General features: G+C 41.1%; 3 protein-coding genes across 3 annotated transcripts; all 3 read right to left on the reverse strand.

Annotated features, from left to right (window-relative positions):
• Positions 1 to 374: 374 nt before the first annotated feature.
• LOC133952043 (odorant receptor 131-2-like) lies at positions 375 to 1,247 on the reverse strand. The gene has a single exon (XM_062386318.1). It carries the CDS (start codon positions 1,245 to 1,247, stop codon positions 375 to 377), a length of 873 nt encoding a protein of 290 aa, XP_062242302.1.
• A 1,202-nt stretch (positions 1,248 to 2,449) lies between these two features.
• Positions 2,450 to 3,352, reverse strand: LOC133952044 (odorant receptor 131-2-like). The gene has a single exon (XM_062386319.1). It carries the CDS (start codon positions 3,350 to 3,352, stop codon positions 2,450 to 2,452), a length of 903 nt encoding a protein of 300 aa, XP_062242303.1.
• A 6,940-nt stretch (positions 3,353 to 10,292) lies between these two features.
• LOC133952045 (odorant receptor 131-2-like) lies at positions 10,293 to 11,165 on the reverse strand. The gene has a single exon (XM_062386320.1). The coding sequence runs from the start codon at positions 11,163 to 11,165 to the stop codon at positions 10,293 to 10,295; it is 873 nt and encodes a 290-aa protein (XP_062242304.1).
• Between the last annotated feature and the right edge of the window lie 3,886 nt (positions 11,166 to 15,051).

Raw genomic sequence — 15,051 nt, forward strand, 5'->3', positions numbered from 1 at the left:
GTTGTGGTTTGATTTCAGAAAGAAGATCTCTGTGACTTTGGCTTTCACTCCCAATAAATGACAGTGGAAATTAAAAGTCAAATCTGAATTTATTAACTAAAGTTAAAGAAATGTTAATTTTCCTGAAAACTTGTTACGTTCTCGTCTGTCACCATAGTTGGTGTTTGATTTACATGTAAACTGTGCATGTTCTCTCTATGTTTGTGAACAAGCTGTGCACATACTCAATGCTCTGCAAAGAAAATACTTGACATCACTGGGAAAACATTTCTTTATTATAAAATAACAACATAAATCAAATCAGAGATGCAATTAAAAAAAAAAACGTTTCATAATATAACATCATGACAATTTGTTAATCGATACGAATCTGATCAGTGTTTCTTACGCAAACCACAGAGAGCTAATCTCTTCAGGGCATGATAAAACATTTCATCCCTGAGGCCATAAATGAGAGGAGACAGACATCTTGGAGCAAGAATAAAAGTTATGTAATTAAAGAACCTGACCTTGATGAATAAAATGAGATTGATTTGAAACACAGCAGCTTCTATGAAAGGACACCACAGCTGGATGAGACACAGGAGCAGCTGCAAAGCGTGAAGCCCCACAGTTCTGAGTCCTCTCCATGTGGAATTTTTGTCCTCTCCTGATGCAGCTTTGGCCGCTCTCATTATCTTCACATAGGAAAACACGATTGTGATGCACATGATCAGGAAGTAAAACTGATTAATGGCTGATGTGAGGTGACCCTGCCATGTGTGGATGATAAAGATTTCCAGAGTGCATATTCTGACTTGGGTGTAGGAGGCAGAGGAGGCCGATGCAAAGAAGATGGAAAGAAAAACGATGCAGGGCAGAGAGCTTAGGCTGTAGATGATGAGGATGCCGTGCAGAGTGCTGCGTGGGGAGCACAGGTCTGCGTGACGCAGAGGCAGGCAAATGGCCACGTAGCGCTCCAGGGTCATCGCCGTCAGAGTGACCGGTGTCACAAACATGTACAGCAACAAAATTATATACATAATAAGGCACAACCACATTTGTATCGTATACCGAGAGTAATTTAAAATGAGTAGGACGTCAGCAAGGAATAAAAACAGACAGTCGGACATTAGTGTGACAGCAAATAAGACGTAACGCATGGTGGTGTAGAAGACCTCCTTGGAGAAAAAGGTTGTAATTAGCAGAAGGTTAATGCAGAGAAACAGGACGATGAAGACCTGAATCAACATTCTCTCATCATTCATCCTGTACTCTGTGGTGATGTTAGCAGCCATTTTTATCTCTGTCACAACCAAATGTAAAAAGCCTTCAGACACTGCCACACTTCATTCAGCTCTAAAACCAGATGCAGAACTCAAGAAGGGATGATCTCTCTTTGAATCAATAGGTATCAAACCCTATACATGTTATTTTAGTACGTGGACAAATAATTAGAAGGAGACATAAGAGCACAAGACCCAGTTTACCAAACCATCCCTGGAGTGAAGGTGTTCAGCTGAGCTTTGTACAGCCTTCTGAGCAGGAGCTGTGTGTGAGGGCTTTTTATCGGCAACTATAACACAACGTCATATGAACGTTAAATTACCACAGAGTCGAGAGCGACAACATCCGCCAACAACAAACCTCATAGGCGACAGTAGGTATCTCACTTTGTCCGTTGGAGGGATTCACTCAAAAATAAGTATGCCTAAAATGGCGACTTCATGCATTTCAACTATTTCCATGTAACTTTATTACATAAGTTGAATATAAAGGTTCATATTAAAGATACAAATGTATTGATCCCACACCAAAGGGCAAATTTACAAAAAAATTAAGGTGATTGAGTATTCAAAAGTAAGTCTTCATCTATAAGTCAACAGTTGTTTCCATACTGAATTCCTATGTATGTTAACATGTTTTGTTTTATGTGTATTTATAAACTAATATCTGTCAGTTTCTAAACTTAAAATAGTTCAGGGTATGAAAGCAGAGCAGGTGAGGGTCGAGTCTATACGTCACCCCAAAACACCAATATTTATGACTATAAATAATTTCACACTTATTTAATTGATAGATAAGCAGTTTTGACAGTTGTGGTTTGATATCAGAATGAAAATCTCTGTGACTTTGGCTTTCAGTCCAAATTCATGACAGGGGAAGTTAAAAGTCAAATCTGAATTTGTCAACTACAGTTAAAGGAATGTCAATTTTCCTGAAAACGTTGATGTGCTCCTCTGTCACCATAGTTGGTGTTTGATTTAAATGTAAACTGTGCACGTTCTCTCTATGTTTGTGAACAGGCTGTGCACAAACTCAATGCTCTGCAAAAAAAATACCTGACATCACTGGGAAAACATTTCTTTATTTTAAAATAACAATATAAATCAAGACAGAGACGCAATTAAAATTCTAAAACATGTCATAATATAACATCATGACAATTTGTTAATCAATACAAATCTGATCAGTGTTTCTTACGCAAACCACAGAGAGCTAATCTTTTCAGCGTATGAAAAAACATTTCATCCCTGAGGCCATAAATGAGAGGAGACAGACATCTTGGAGCAAGAATAAAAGTGATGTAATTAAAGTACCTGACATTGATAAATAACATGAGATTAATTTTAAGCAAAGCAGCTTCTATGAAAGGACACCACAGCTGGATGAGACACAGGAGCAGCTGAAAAGCGTGAAGACCCACAGTTCTGAGCCCTCTCCATGTGGACTTTTTGTCCTCTCCAGATGCAGCTTTGGCCGCTTTCATTATCTTCACATATGAAAACACGATTGTGATGCACATGATCAGGAAGTAAAACTGACTTATCGCTGATCTCAGGTGAGCTTGCCATGTGTGGATGATGATGATTTCCACAGAACACACTCTGCCCTGGGTGTAGGAGGCAGTGGAGGCAGATGCAAAGAAGATGGAGAGAAAAACTATGCAGGGCAGAGAACTGAGGCTGTGGATGATGAGGATGCCGTGCAGAGTGCTGCGTAAGGAGCACAGCTCTGCATGACGCAGCGGCAGGCAAATGGCCACGTAGCGCTCCAGGGTCATCGCTGTCAGAGTGACCGGTGTCACAAATATGTACAGAGACGAAATTATATATATAATAAGGCACAACCACATTTGTATCGTAAAGCGATAGAAACTCAAAATGAGTAGGATGTCAGACAGGAATAAAAAAAGACAGTCAGACAATAGCGTGACAGCAAATAAGACGTAGCGCATAGTGGTGTAGAAGACCTCCTTGGAGAAAAAGGTCATAATTAACAGAAGGTTAATGCAGAGAAAAAGAACGACAAAGATCTGAATCAACATGATCTTTTCATTCAGCTTGTACTCTGTGGTGATGTTAGCAGCCATTTTTCTCTCTGTCAAAACCAAATGTAAAAAGCCTTCAGACACTGCCACACATCATTCTGCTCTTAAACTTAAGAACAGATGCTCAAATTATCTCTATTTGAATCAACAGATATCAAACCCAATACACATTATTTGAGTACAATGTGCATGGACAAATAATTAGAAGGAGACATAAGAGCACAAGACCCAGTTTACCAAACCATTCCTAGAGTGAAGGTGTTCAGCTGAGCTCTGTGCAGCCTTCTGAGCAGGAGCTGTGTGTGAGGGCTTTATATCAGCAACTATAACACAACGTCATATGAACGTTAACTCACCACAGAGTCACGAGCGATGACATTCGCCAACAACACACCTGATAGGCGATAGTAGCTATAGTTACTCATTTTGTCCGTTGGAGGGATTCACACTCAAAACATAATTCAGTAATGGCGAATTCATGTGTTTCAACTATTTACATGTGTCTTTATTAACTAAGTTAAAGGTAAAGGTTCACATTTAAGATAATACTTGTTTGATTTTACACCAGGAGCGCTGCAACATGAGCATCTCTTCCATCAAACATTGAATTGTTGTTGGTCAACCCAGTCTCATCAGAAAACGTTCAGTGGCAACGTTGGTCCACTTGGAACGACGTTACCATCTCACAATCTGGCCTCTCAGAGTGTGAGATGGTAACATTTTGTCAGCCCATTGTTTTGCATTGGCGTGTTCTCACGTCACGTGACTCACAAGCTCCCGTCTGCGGAGAGGAAAACATGGCGGATATTCCTTGTTTTTTCAGATTAGTTTGGTCATAAAAATATACTCTGACACCATTTCTAGCGAGAAATGTGCTCTTTGCTTCCACAGTCTTCAGCCAGTTTGTGCTTATCATAAATATTTTAATAGTTATCACAAATGTTTTTATCGTTGCTATGAGGGTTGCTATGACGCTGCCATCCGGAAGACCAGGCCACAGCGTGCTGTTAAAATCACCGTCCCTGCGTGGTGTCCTTCAGTGATCGTGAATGTTATTCATGTTATATAATATTAATATTTGAGGATAGATTACACCTCTAATGCGAGGGATTCGACGAGTCTGTTCGTAGTGAGGCGGACCCGAGTGATCCACGGAGCGAGCGAGCGAGCGGAACTGACGTGTGGCTTTTAGTAAACATCCGGTCCTTTAACTCTGGGTTGCGTACTCATCTATGTGCGTAATAACCACTGAGCGCTTGAAAAACAAACGATGTCATCTTCCTTCTGTCAGGTGAGTAGTATTGTTTTTAAAGATCGTTACGATTTAGGTTTACAGTCCGAGTGCTGAGACAGCGGATGCGGAGTCCGTTGATACACACAATGGATGCTAATCTTCAGCTAATACGCCATTGTTAGCCACATGGTTCAGCCCACATTAGCCTGTGCTACCTGGGAGGTGAATACATGGTTGTTGAAACCAGTTCAAGACGCTCAGCTCATCATTGAGGGACAATATAAATATAAACATGAATTTGATTTATGAATGCTTTAGATTAATAAGGAGTGTATTTCTCTACCATTACTCCACAATGTCAGGTCAATTTGGTTTAATATATAGTATGCAATATGACAATAATGTTTCCATGTTATGGAGTTGCGATTCATTTTATAAAACAATTGCTATGTTCTGTTTTTTAATCAAGGAGGATCCAAGTGAAGCTACAGGAGTTTCATTAACGTCAATAACTTGGACCGAACACTTTGTTTTGCTTGATGAAGAGCAGGAAGGGCAGCCTGGAGAGAAAGAGAAGCCGGGTTGAGCCCACTACCATCATCCACGTACCACGAGGAAGATGAGGAAGAGAAATGATCCTACCATTAAAGAGGTACTTTTAAGTTACATACCAGAAACACCATTTTATATAATGTGCCAAATATACATTTTTATAAAATCCCCAAAGTATGCTTGCTGACATACAAGTTAATATCACAGTGAAAGAATTTTGATCAATCATCCTTCCCTGCTGTGATTGTTTAACTTGGAAAACAACTTTTCCACAGGAAGGCAAGTAAATTTAAGGAATACATTTGCAAAGTTTTCCTCTGTTATGTATAATGATGACCCCCATCAAACATAATGTTAGCAATCTTTACACCTTTTAATTTATACTGATTATTTCTGTCTACATGTGTGAATTTGCCTCCATTAGTTTCAGAAAAGAGCGATGATGTATCGGTCAGTGGGCGGCAGCACGAGACTCCGCAAACTAGTCTGTAAGCAAAGTAGACGAAGGCATCGAGGTTGCGGCCTGCCATCATTGTTATTTTGCTTAAGGGACTGAATATGTTTCATGTAGAAATATTAGCATTTCCCTTATATCTACCAAAACTGCTTGTTTCACAGACTGCAGTTTTGTTTTGGTCCGATATGGTGTGCAAATACAACCGTATCGGCAATGGGTTGTGGGGCATTAACATTTGTAACTCTAATTTTGTTTTGACAGACTGTGAAAAGAAGGTTGAGAACATCACCACTATACAGGAAGACACAGTCCAGTAATGGGTGTCAGAAGTTCAGTAGTGAACGACAGGTACTGTGGAAAAATGTGTGTCATTGTTGTACAATGTCCTTTGGCTCAGAGACACGGGCAGTGACTGAGACTTGAGCTCTTCACCGTGAAACAGGTGCTCAGTGATTTTGTAGAACAGTGGAAACAGTGAAAACACAGAGTTTCTCTGGTCACATCTGCTCAGAGATCAGCTGCTTCATGATCAAAGCAGAGGCTGCAAGTGGTTTGTACCGAGCTGGAGTTTCTGTTTCCTCCTCCTCCTCTCGGCTCGCTCATTGTGCTCAGTAGAACACGAGACGTGACGCTCACAGTCAGGACTACTGACACCTAAATCATCCCAATAAAAAATAACCTTAACTAACCCTCTGAACTTGAATTAGTTCATTTTAAGTGTGAACTGGCTCAACGCTGCAAACAGCTACTGGACACCAGTCAGCATTGAGAGGCAGACGTAGGGCTGGATCATTACACTCCTGTGACCATCCTGCATGAGACTGCGGTTAGGCCCGCCTTTCTCATTAGCATAAAGACACTGCAAATGAAAAGGAAATGTATCAGGGAATAAATAAATGTGCAAATATATTTAAGACATTTATTTTGACATTTCTCTTGGTATTAACATATTTATTTATTTATTTATTTCCTTTTTTATTTATTCATTTATTTATTTATTTCCGTATTTATTTATACATTTATTTATTTTTACTTAAGTCATGTATGGTCCTCCATACGAACTGGCTGAACATCCGCCATGTTTTCCTCTCCGCAGACAGGAGCTTGTGAGTCACGTGACGTGAGAACACGCCAATGCAAAACAGTGGGCGGACAAAATGTTACCATCTCACACTCTGAGAGGCCAGACTGTGAGATGGCAACGTCGTTCAACAAACAGCTCCTTTGTCACATTGTTACTTTTTTCATGTTCTCATTTGATACATTTATATACATATTGGTTATCGCCTGATATATATTGCCACGCTGAGCTTTGGCAAAAGCACAGATCTGATGTCCTCTTGTTTTCACAGATTTAACACTGCACAGACACTTCATTATCTTAGCGTAGGACAATGGAGATCCCGGTGATCTAAAACACTGTTTTTAGTAAATCCAGAGCCTCTTCGTTACCCCCCCATCGCCCCTATGATTGTTGCATTGACATCTTACCTGGCACTTAACCCCCAGAGGTCGCCTCTTTTCGCTGTCACGACCTGAGACAGAGGCTATGAATGTGTATATCAGAGACTCCCTCGCAGTGGGAATAATACGCCCATCCTTCTCCCCCGCAGGACCTGGGTTCTTCTTTGTTGGCAAGAATGACGGCTCTTTGCACCCGTGCATCGACTATCGGGGGCCTCAATGACATTACAGTCAAAAAATGTTACCCTCTACTTCTAATTTTTTAGCTACTTCAGAATGTATAGTGTTCACTAAGCTTGTTCTTCGGAACGCCTACCATCTGGTTTGTGTCCGTGAGGAGATGAGTGTAAGACAGCCTTCAATACCACGTCCTTCCATTTGGTCTTACGAACGCCCAAGCGGTGTTTCAAAGTTTAGGGAACAACGTCCTTAGGGAAATTCCAATATTACATCGTCCACAGGCCGGTCCCCCTTCGAGTGCTCCCTGGGTTATTAACCACCTCTGTTCCCAGACCAGGAGAGGGAGGTGGGCGTTCCTTCTGCTGAGTCATTCATCCGTCGCTGCCGCCAGACTTAGAAACGCACACGCTTGGCAGTCCTTCTCTCCGCTGCCAGGATGAAGGTCCAGGCAGACAAACACCGCTCCCAACCCCCCCTTATCGCCAGGGGCAACAGGTGTGGCTCTCCACCAAAGACCTCCCCCTCAAGACTGAGTCCCGTAAGCTCTCTCCCCGCTTCATCTGAACCGTTTCCATCACCGGAGTCATCAGTCCCTACGCAGTTCGTCTCAACCTTCCTTGTCCCCTTCGTCGCATCCAACCCACCTTCCACGTTTCCAGAATCAAGCCATTTATTTGTAGCCCCTTGCACCCTGTGCTCCTATGTCACCATAGTTGGTGTTTTATTTAAATGTAAACTGTGCACATTCTCTCTGTTTGTGAACAGGCTATGCACAAACTCAATGCTCTGCGAAGAAAATACCTGACATCACTGGGAAAACTGACGAAAGACAAGGATAATTCAATCTGGCAGGTGATCATTGGCCAGCGGGCAGGGCTAGTTCATTAGGGCCCGAGCACCGAATGGTGAGAGGCCCTATTATGAACAACGCAACAGGAAGCCCGCCATTTTGGATTTAGTGGCCACTTTGGTAATATTCCATATTTTTACTTTGATGTACTTGTTGTAGAGCTTTGATCAGATCAACTTAAAATTTAGACGAGTGTCATCACAACAAAATGGAGATCCAAAGTTATTGAAAGATCGTTTTTTTGTCATACCGTGTGACCGTGGCGTGGCGTCAAAGTTTGATGAAATGCCATCAAAACACGACCTTCTGTATCTTGGACATATTTGGTCCAATCGAGTCCAGACTAGACATGTAAGACAAGAGTCGCGACTTGAAGACATCTACACAGGAATCGTGACTTAAAATCACAGCGCCCCCTGGTGGCAGCAGGAATGTCTTGTTTTTGGTACGTCTTACACTTGGATGTATTTCTCCTCATCCACTTTGCGAAACCATGTCAAACTGTTCAAATGGGTCTCAAGACATTGATAATGAAGGCATAAGATTACTGTGACTTTTCATCATACGGATATTAATCTTGGCATCGAAGTTCATCAACTCGCCGTGAAACACGAAACTTCAGTGTTCATGGTTCTATCTCACTCAAACTACATGTGTGTAACAACATCCCCCTCCTAAAGATATTCATATTGTTTTAAGGAATAGGCGTGGCAAATAACTGACCAGTGCCCCCTAACAGGCAGCCCCGGCACTACGACTGGCCGACATGTACAAAAATCAATTTGGGCATGTGTCTTTTCATAACAAACAAATAAGTCTCTTGGATAGATATGCTAGACTTAACAGGAAGCCCGCCATTTTGAATTTAGTGGCCATTTTGGCCATATTCCACATTTTTACTTTGACGTGCTTGTCCTAGGGCTTTCATCTGATCAACTTCAAATGCAGATGAGTGTCATCACAACAAGATTGAGAACAAAAATCATTAAGGGAATTTTTTTTCATCACACCGTGTGACCGTGGCGTGGTCTCAAAGTTTGGTTACACGCCATCAAAACACGAGCATCTGTATCTCGGACATACATGGTCCAATCGAGTCAAACTAGACATGTAAGACAAGAGTCCCAGCCTGATGACATCCACACAGAAATTATTACTTGATATCACAGCGCCCCCTGTTGGCTACAGGAAGTGACATGTTTTATACTTTGATGAACTGCTCCTGGCTGCTTAACGATATACAGCTCAAAAGAGCTCAGTCAAGTCATTGGATCATAGTCAGAATTGTGACTTTTCCACAAACCGTGTAAACATTGATGTGAGGCGAAGGATATTCCTTCGCCAAACGACACGATGTTGTCATAACTCCACTGTTCATTGTCCTATCACTACCAAACTTCTGTCACACGATTAAAGTACACGCCTGAACAGCTTTATGTGTCAATATTTCCTCAGTATCATAGCACCACCTACTGATTGTCCATGAAACAGGAAGTACTTTGTTAATCCACTCTCCCTTATCCAACCGGCTCCAAACTTCTGACCAATGATCACAATCCTGATCTGAACAGCTCCATATATAAACATTAGTTCAGGGGTCATAGCGCCACCTACTGATCAGTGTGAAAATTATGTTGTGGTAAAATTGTCCAATTGACACAAAATTGCTCACGCTACATCAGAGCGGCTACTTGAACAGATCTATATGTCTGTGTGTAATAAGAGTGATGGCGCCACCTACTGGCAAACCTACTGCTGCAGAGCGCAAAATGGATGCAACATGCGCTTGGTCATCGATCGCTCTCTCCACCGACCGCAACAGGCTTCAACGTGCGGATGCTCGGGCCCGCCAGTGCTACAACGTAGCCCTAGTTTATGATGTTCTCTCTGTTTAAAAGTATTTCTAAACATGTCAATTTTTCAGGTAATTTATAAATAGCCAATTTGTAAATATCACAGCAGGCCTGTTTGAAGTTTTTATAATTCTATCTATAATGTCAGGTTAATGACAGAGGTTGAATTGCAAGCTGAGTTTAATAAAATCTGCAAATGATGTCAGCAAAAATACAAGTAGTGGGATTGGATATTAATCAATCAACATTTTCATTGTTATATCGAAACTGATTGTTTTAAAATTTACATTTTTTTAATAGTAAAATAATATCAATCAAGCCAGAGACGCAATTAAATAACAAAAACATTTTATAATATAACCAAGACAATTTGTTAATCGATACAAATCTGATCAGTGTTTCTTACGCAAACCACAGAGAGCTAATCTCTTCAGGGTATGAAAAAACATTTCATCCCTGAGGCCATAAATGAGAGGAGAGAGACATCTTGGAGCAATAAGAAAAGTAATGTAATTAAAGTACCTGACATTGAGAAATAACATGAGATTGATTTGAAGCACAGCAGCTTCTATGAAAGGACACCACAGCTGGATGAGACACAGGAGCAGCTGGAAAGCATGAAGCCCCACAGTTCTGAGTCCTCTCCATGTGGACTGTTTGTCCTCTGCTGATGCAGCTTTGGCCGCTCTCATTATCTTCACATAGGAAAACACGATTGTGATGCACATGATCAGGAAGTAAAACTGACTTATCGCTGATCTGAGGTGACCCTGCCACCTGTGGATGATGACGTCTTCCACAGCGCACGTTCCGCTCTGGGTGTAGGAGCTGTAGGAGGCCGATGCAAAGAAGGTGGAGAGAAAAACGATGCAGGGCAGAGAGCTGAGGCTGTGGATGATGAGGATGCCGTGCAGAGTGCTGCGTGGGGAGCACAGCTCTGCGTGACGCAGCGGCAGGCAAATGGCCACGTAGCGCTCCAGGGTCATCGCCGTCAGAGTGACCGGTGTCACAAAAGTGTACAGCGACAAAACCATATATATAATAAGGCACAACCACATTTGTATCGTGAAGCGATAGTAACTCAAAATGAGTAGGATGTCAGACAGGAATAAAAAAAGACAGTCAGACACTAGCGTGACAGCAAATAAGACGTAGCGCATGGTGGTGTAGAAGACCTCCTTGGAGAAAAAGGTTGTAATTTGCAGAAGGTTAATGCAGAGAAAAAGAACGACAAAGACCTGAATCAACATGATCTTATCATTCATCTGGTACTCTGTGGTGATGTTAGCAGCCATTTTTCTCTCTGTCAAAACCAAATGTAAAAAGCCTTCAGACACTGCCACACATTATTCTGCTCTTAAACTCAAGAACAGATGCTCAAATTATCTCTATTTGAATCAACAGGTATCAAACCTAATACACATTATTTTAGTACAACGTGCATGGCCAAATAATTAGAAGGAGACATAAGAGCACAAGACCCAGTTTACCAAACCATTCCTGGAGGCAAGGTGTTCAGCTGAGCTCTGTGCAGCCTTCTGAGCAGGAGCTGTGTGTGAGGGCTTTTTATCGGCAACTATAACACAACGTCATATGAACGTTAACTCACCACAGAGTCACGAGCGACAACAATCGCCAACAACACACCTGATGGCGACAGTAGCTATAGTTACTCACTTTGTCCGTTGGAGGGATTCACACTCAAAACATAATTCAGTAATGGCGACTTCATGTGTTTCAACTATTTACATGTGTCTTAATTAAATAAGTTAAATGTAAAGGTTCACATTTAAGATAATACTTGTTTGGTCCTACACCAGGAGCGCTGCAACATGAGCATCTCTTCCATCAAACATTGAATTCTTGTTGGTGCTGGTCTTCAGTTGGAACCCGGTGTAACAGGCAATAGTATACCCCCAGCCCGGACTATACCTGGGGTTGAAGGGGCCTAGGCTAGATCATACCCTGGGTATATTATGGCCTAGACCAGTTCATACTCCGGGGTATAAATTGGCCTTGGCCAATTCAACCCTCAGGTCAGATTATACCCCCATAATATCAGTAGTGTTCAGTGATATACACAAGAATGACTTAATTTTTCAAAACTTTATTGGGGACTCAGCATTGTCAGGGAAGTTAAGTGGGAAAGCTAACTGACTTAAATCTTAAAACTCTAAAACATAGACTTGTATTACTTCAGCCAGAAAAACAGAAAAAAATATTAGACCTCTTCTAGTAGTTACTTGCTAATTTACCGCTTGGAAAAAAACTAAACAAAAAAATTAATAAAAGTGAATCCGTCCATTCAACCCACACTCGACCCAAAACACATCATTGCGCTAGCATGTTCTGACCTCTTTCGATTTTGGGCAAATTTTCCCTTTATGGTAAATATATTTTTTGATGTCAAAATATTAGTTCGAGAAATAGAAGGGGGGCAAAAAAGTCGCAATTTTTTTTTTCTTTTTTTCCTAGGGGCAGTTTTTTGCGCCCCCTCTCTAGGTGGCGCTGAAGGCAACCACCTTTGTCGCCTATAGGAAAGACCGGCCCTGCCTGGAGGGGTATAGTCTGACCTAGGCTATTTTACACCCCCGGGTATAGTTTGGCCTGTGACAGTTTATCCCCGGGGTATACTGTGACCTGGGACAAAGTATAATCTGGGCGGGGGTTAATTTGGCCTGTTACACCGGGTGTGAAAGTTGAGGTGATGATGTAATAATTCTACGTAGCATCAAAACAAACAACCCCTTTGTCACATTGTTACTTATTTCATGTTCTCATTTGATATATTTATATACATATTGGTTATCGCCTGTAATTTATTTCCACGCTGAGCTTTGGCAAATGCACAGATCTGATGTCCTCTTCTTTTCACAGATTCAACACTGCACGAACGCTTTCATTATCTTACCGTAGGACAACACAATGGTGATGCTCTTGATCAGGAAGTAAAGCTGACCAATGGCCGACCTGAGATGACCCCACCGCATGTGAAAGATGAACAGCTCCTCAGAGGAAACCCTGTTTTGTTTGTAGAAGCTCAGAGATGCTGATGTTGACAGTGAGAGAATAAAGCAGTGCACAGAGTCGAGGCCTTGAATGAGGAGGAGGATGTGATGGTGATGAAGAGTAACAGGTTTGACCAGAGTGTACACAGATGAGAACATGTAGAAAATTATACACAACCAGATTTGTGAATAGCAAAATGTTGATGGAGGAAAAGTGCAATGAAACCTGAACTAAAATGAATCTGTAATTAATGCCTCGTTTTTAGGCATTAATGTCTTATTCGTAACCACATAAAAAAAAGTTTTGGGACACCTGCCTTATAAATTCAATAAAAAGGATCCCAAAGCTGCTAGTAGAACTAACAAGGATCAATACAAAAAACTATATACACATCAGAAGTATATGACAAATAATGTAAGATAAATAAATGTGACAAAAATATATCGATATAAGAGGTTTCATTTTACCAAACCATCCCTGGAGTAACGTGGCATTCAAAGTTGCCACGACCACAAGGGGAAGATAAAATAAAAGTTTAACCACCAAAGAGTTGTCATCACCAGTTACTGCCACCATTGATTTTCCATAGTTACAATGTGATGTGCTTGAATGAGACTTTGTGTCCAAAGTAGTTTGGCTTCAATATTACAAAGCTCTTGGAAGATTAGAAGCCTTATTGATAATATATTCTTTGTATCTTGAGTCGTCTCTGCTTTGCATTTAAAATGGATTTTGTATGTGTCATGTACAATAAAAAGTTAAATTCCATATACTTTTTATCCAAATTTCCCACTAGCAGTCCAGAGAATATACTTTAAAGTGGCTCTCGTCTGTTCACCCAGAAGACACAGATGTTTCAAGAGGGAATATTGTTTTGATGGTGAAACTCTGAAGTAATTTTTTTTTCCATGTGGATTTAGACTCTAAACACAACAGTGATGCTAATGAGCTGATCCTTGTTATTCTCTTATGAGCCACCAACCCCTGTGAAACTCATCAACTTAATTGGTTCATTAATTATTTAGGTGTTGATTTGGGCTCTGGGCGAGGATGAAGGACACAAGTTTGAGAATAAGTTTATTTTTTAATTGCAAAACTACAAATTTGTCTCATTGTCTGTGACAATATGATGAAATTATTGGATGCAGATAAATGGCCTTGGTGGATGGATCCATATGAATGTCTAAAAGTAATTTTTAATTCCCACAAACCACAAATGAGAGCATATAATCCTCTTTGACATAATTGTTGGTTCCCTTCCATTAAAGAAAGAGAAACCCACAATAGTCACTGAAATAACTTGAAACTGACAAAGGAATAATAAATAAGAATTTACTGGAAATTATCTAATGAAAATCAGACATTGCTTTTGAATTGGGGTTCAACAGAATCAAAATTATTGTACCCTTAACTTAATATTTTGTTGCACAAACTTTTGAGGCAATCACTGCAATCAAGCCACTTGTGCAACTCTTAATGAGACTTCTCCACTTGTCAACAGATATTTTGGCCCACACCTCATGAGCAAACTGTTCCAGCTGTCTCAGGTTGGAAGGTTGTCTTCTCCAGACTGCATGTTTCAGCTCCTTCCACAGATGTTCAATCAGATTTAGATCAGGGCTCATAGAAGGCCACTTCAGAATAGTCCAATGATTTGCTCCTAATCATTCTTGGGTGTTTTTAGCTGTGTGTTCGGGTCATTATCCTGTTGGAGGACCCATGTCCTGCGACTGAGACCAAGCTTTCTGACACTGGGCAGCACATTTAGCTCCAGAATGCCTTGATAGTCTTGTGATTTCATTGTACCCTGCACAGATTCAAGACACCCGGTACCAGATGCAGCAAAGCAACCCCAGAACATAAACAAGCCTCCTCCATGTATTACAGTAGGTACAGTGTTCTTTTCTTTGTATGCTTCATTTTTGCGTCTGTGAACATAGAGCTGATGTAAATTGCCAGAAAGCTCCAGTTTTGTCTCATCTGTCCAAAGGACATTCTCCCAAAAGCTTTGTGGCTTGTCAATATGCATTTTGGCAAATTCCAGTCTCGTTTTTTATAATTTGCTTTCAAAAGCGGTGTCCTCCTCGGTCGTCTTCCATGAAGTCCACTTTGGCTCAAACAGCGACGGATTGTGCGATCTGA

Source organism: Platichthys flesus, chromosome 4 (assembly GCF_949316205.1).
Source record: "Platichthys flesus chromosome 4, fPlaFle2.1, whole genome shotgun sequence".
In the NCBI taxonomy this organism is placed as follows: domain Eukaryota; kingdom Metazoa; phylum Chordata; class Actinopteri; order Pleuronectiformes; family Pleuronectidae; genus Platichthys; species Platichthys flesus.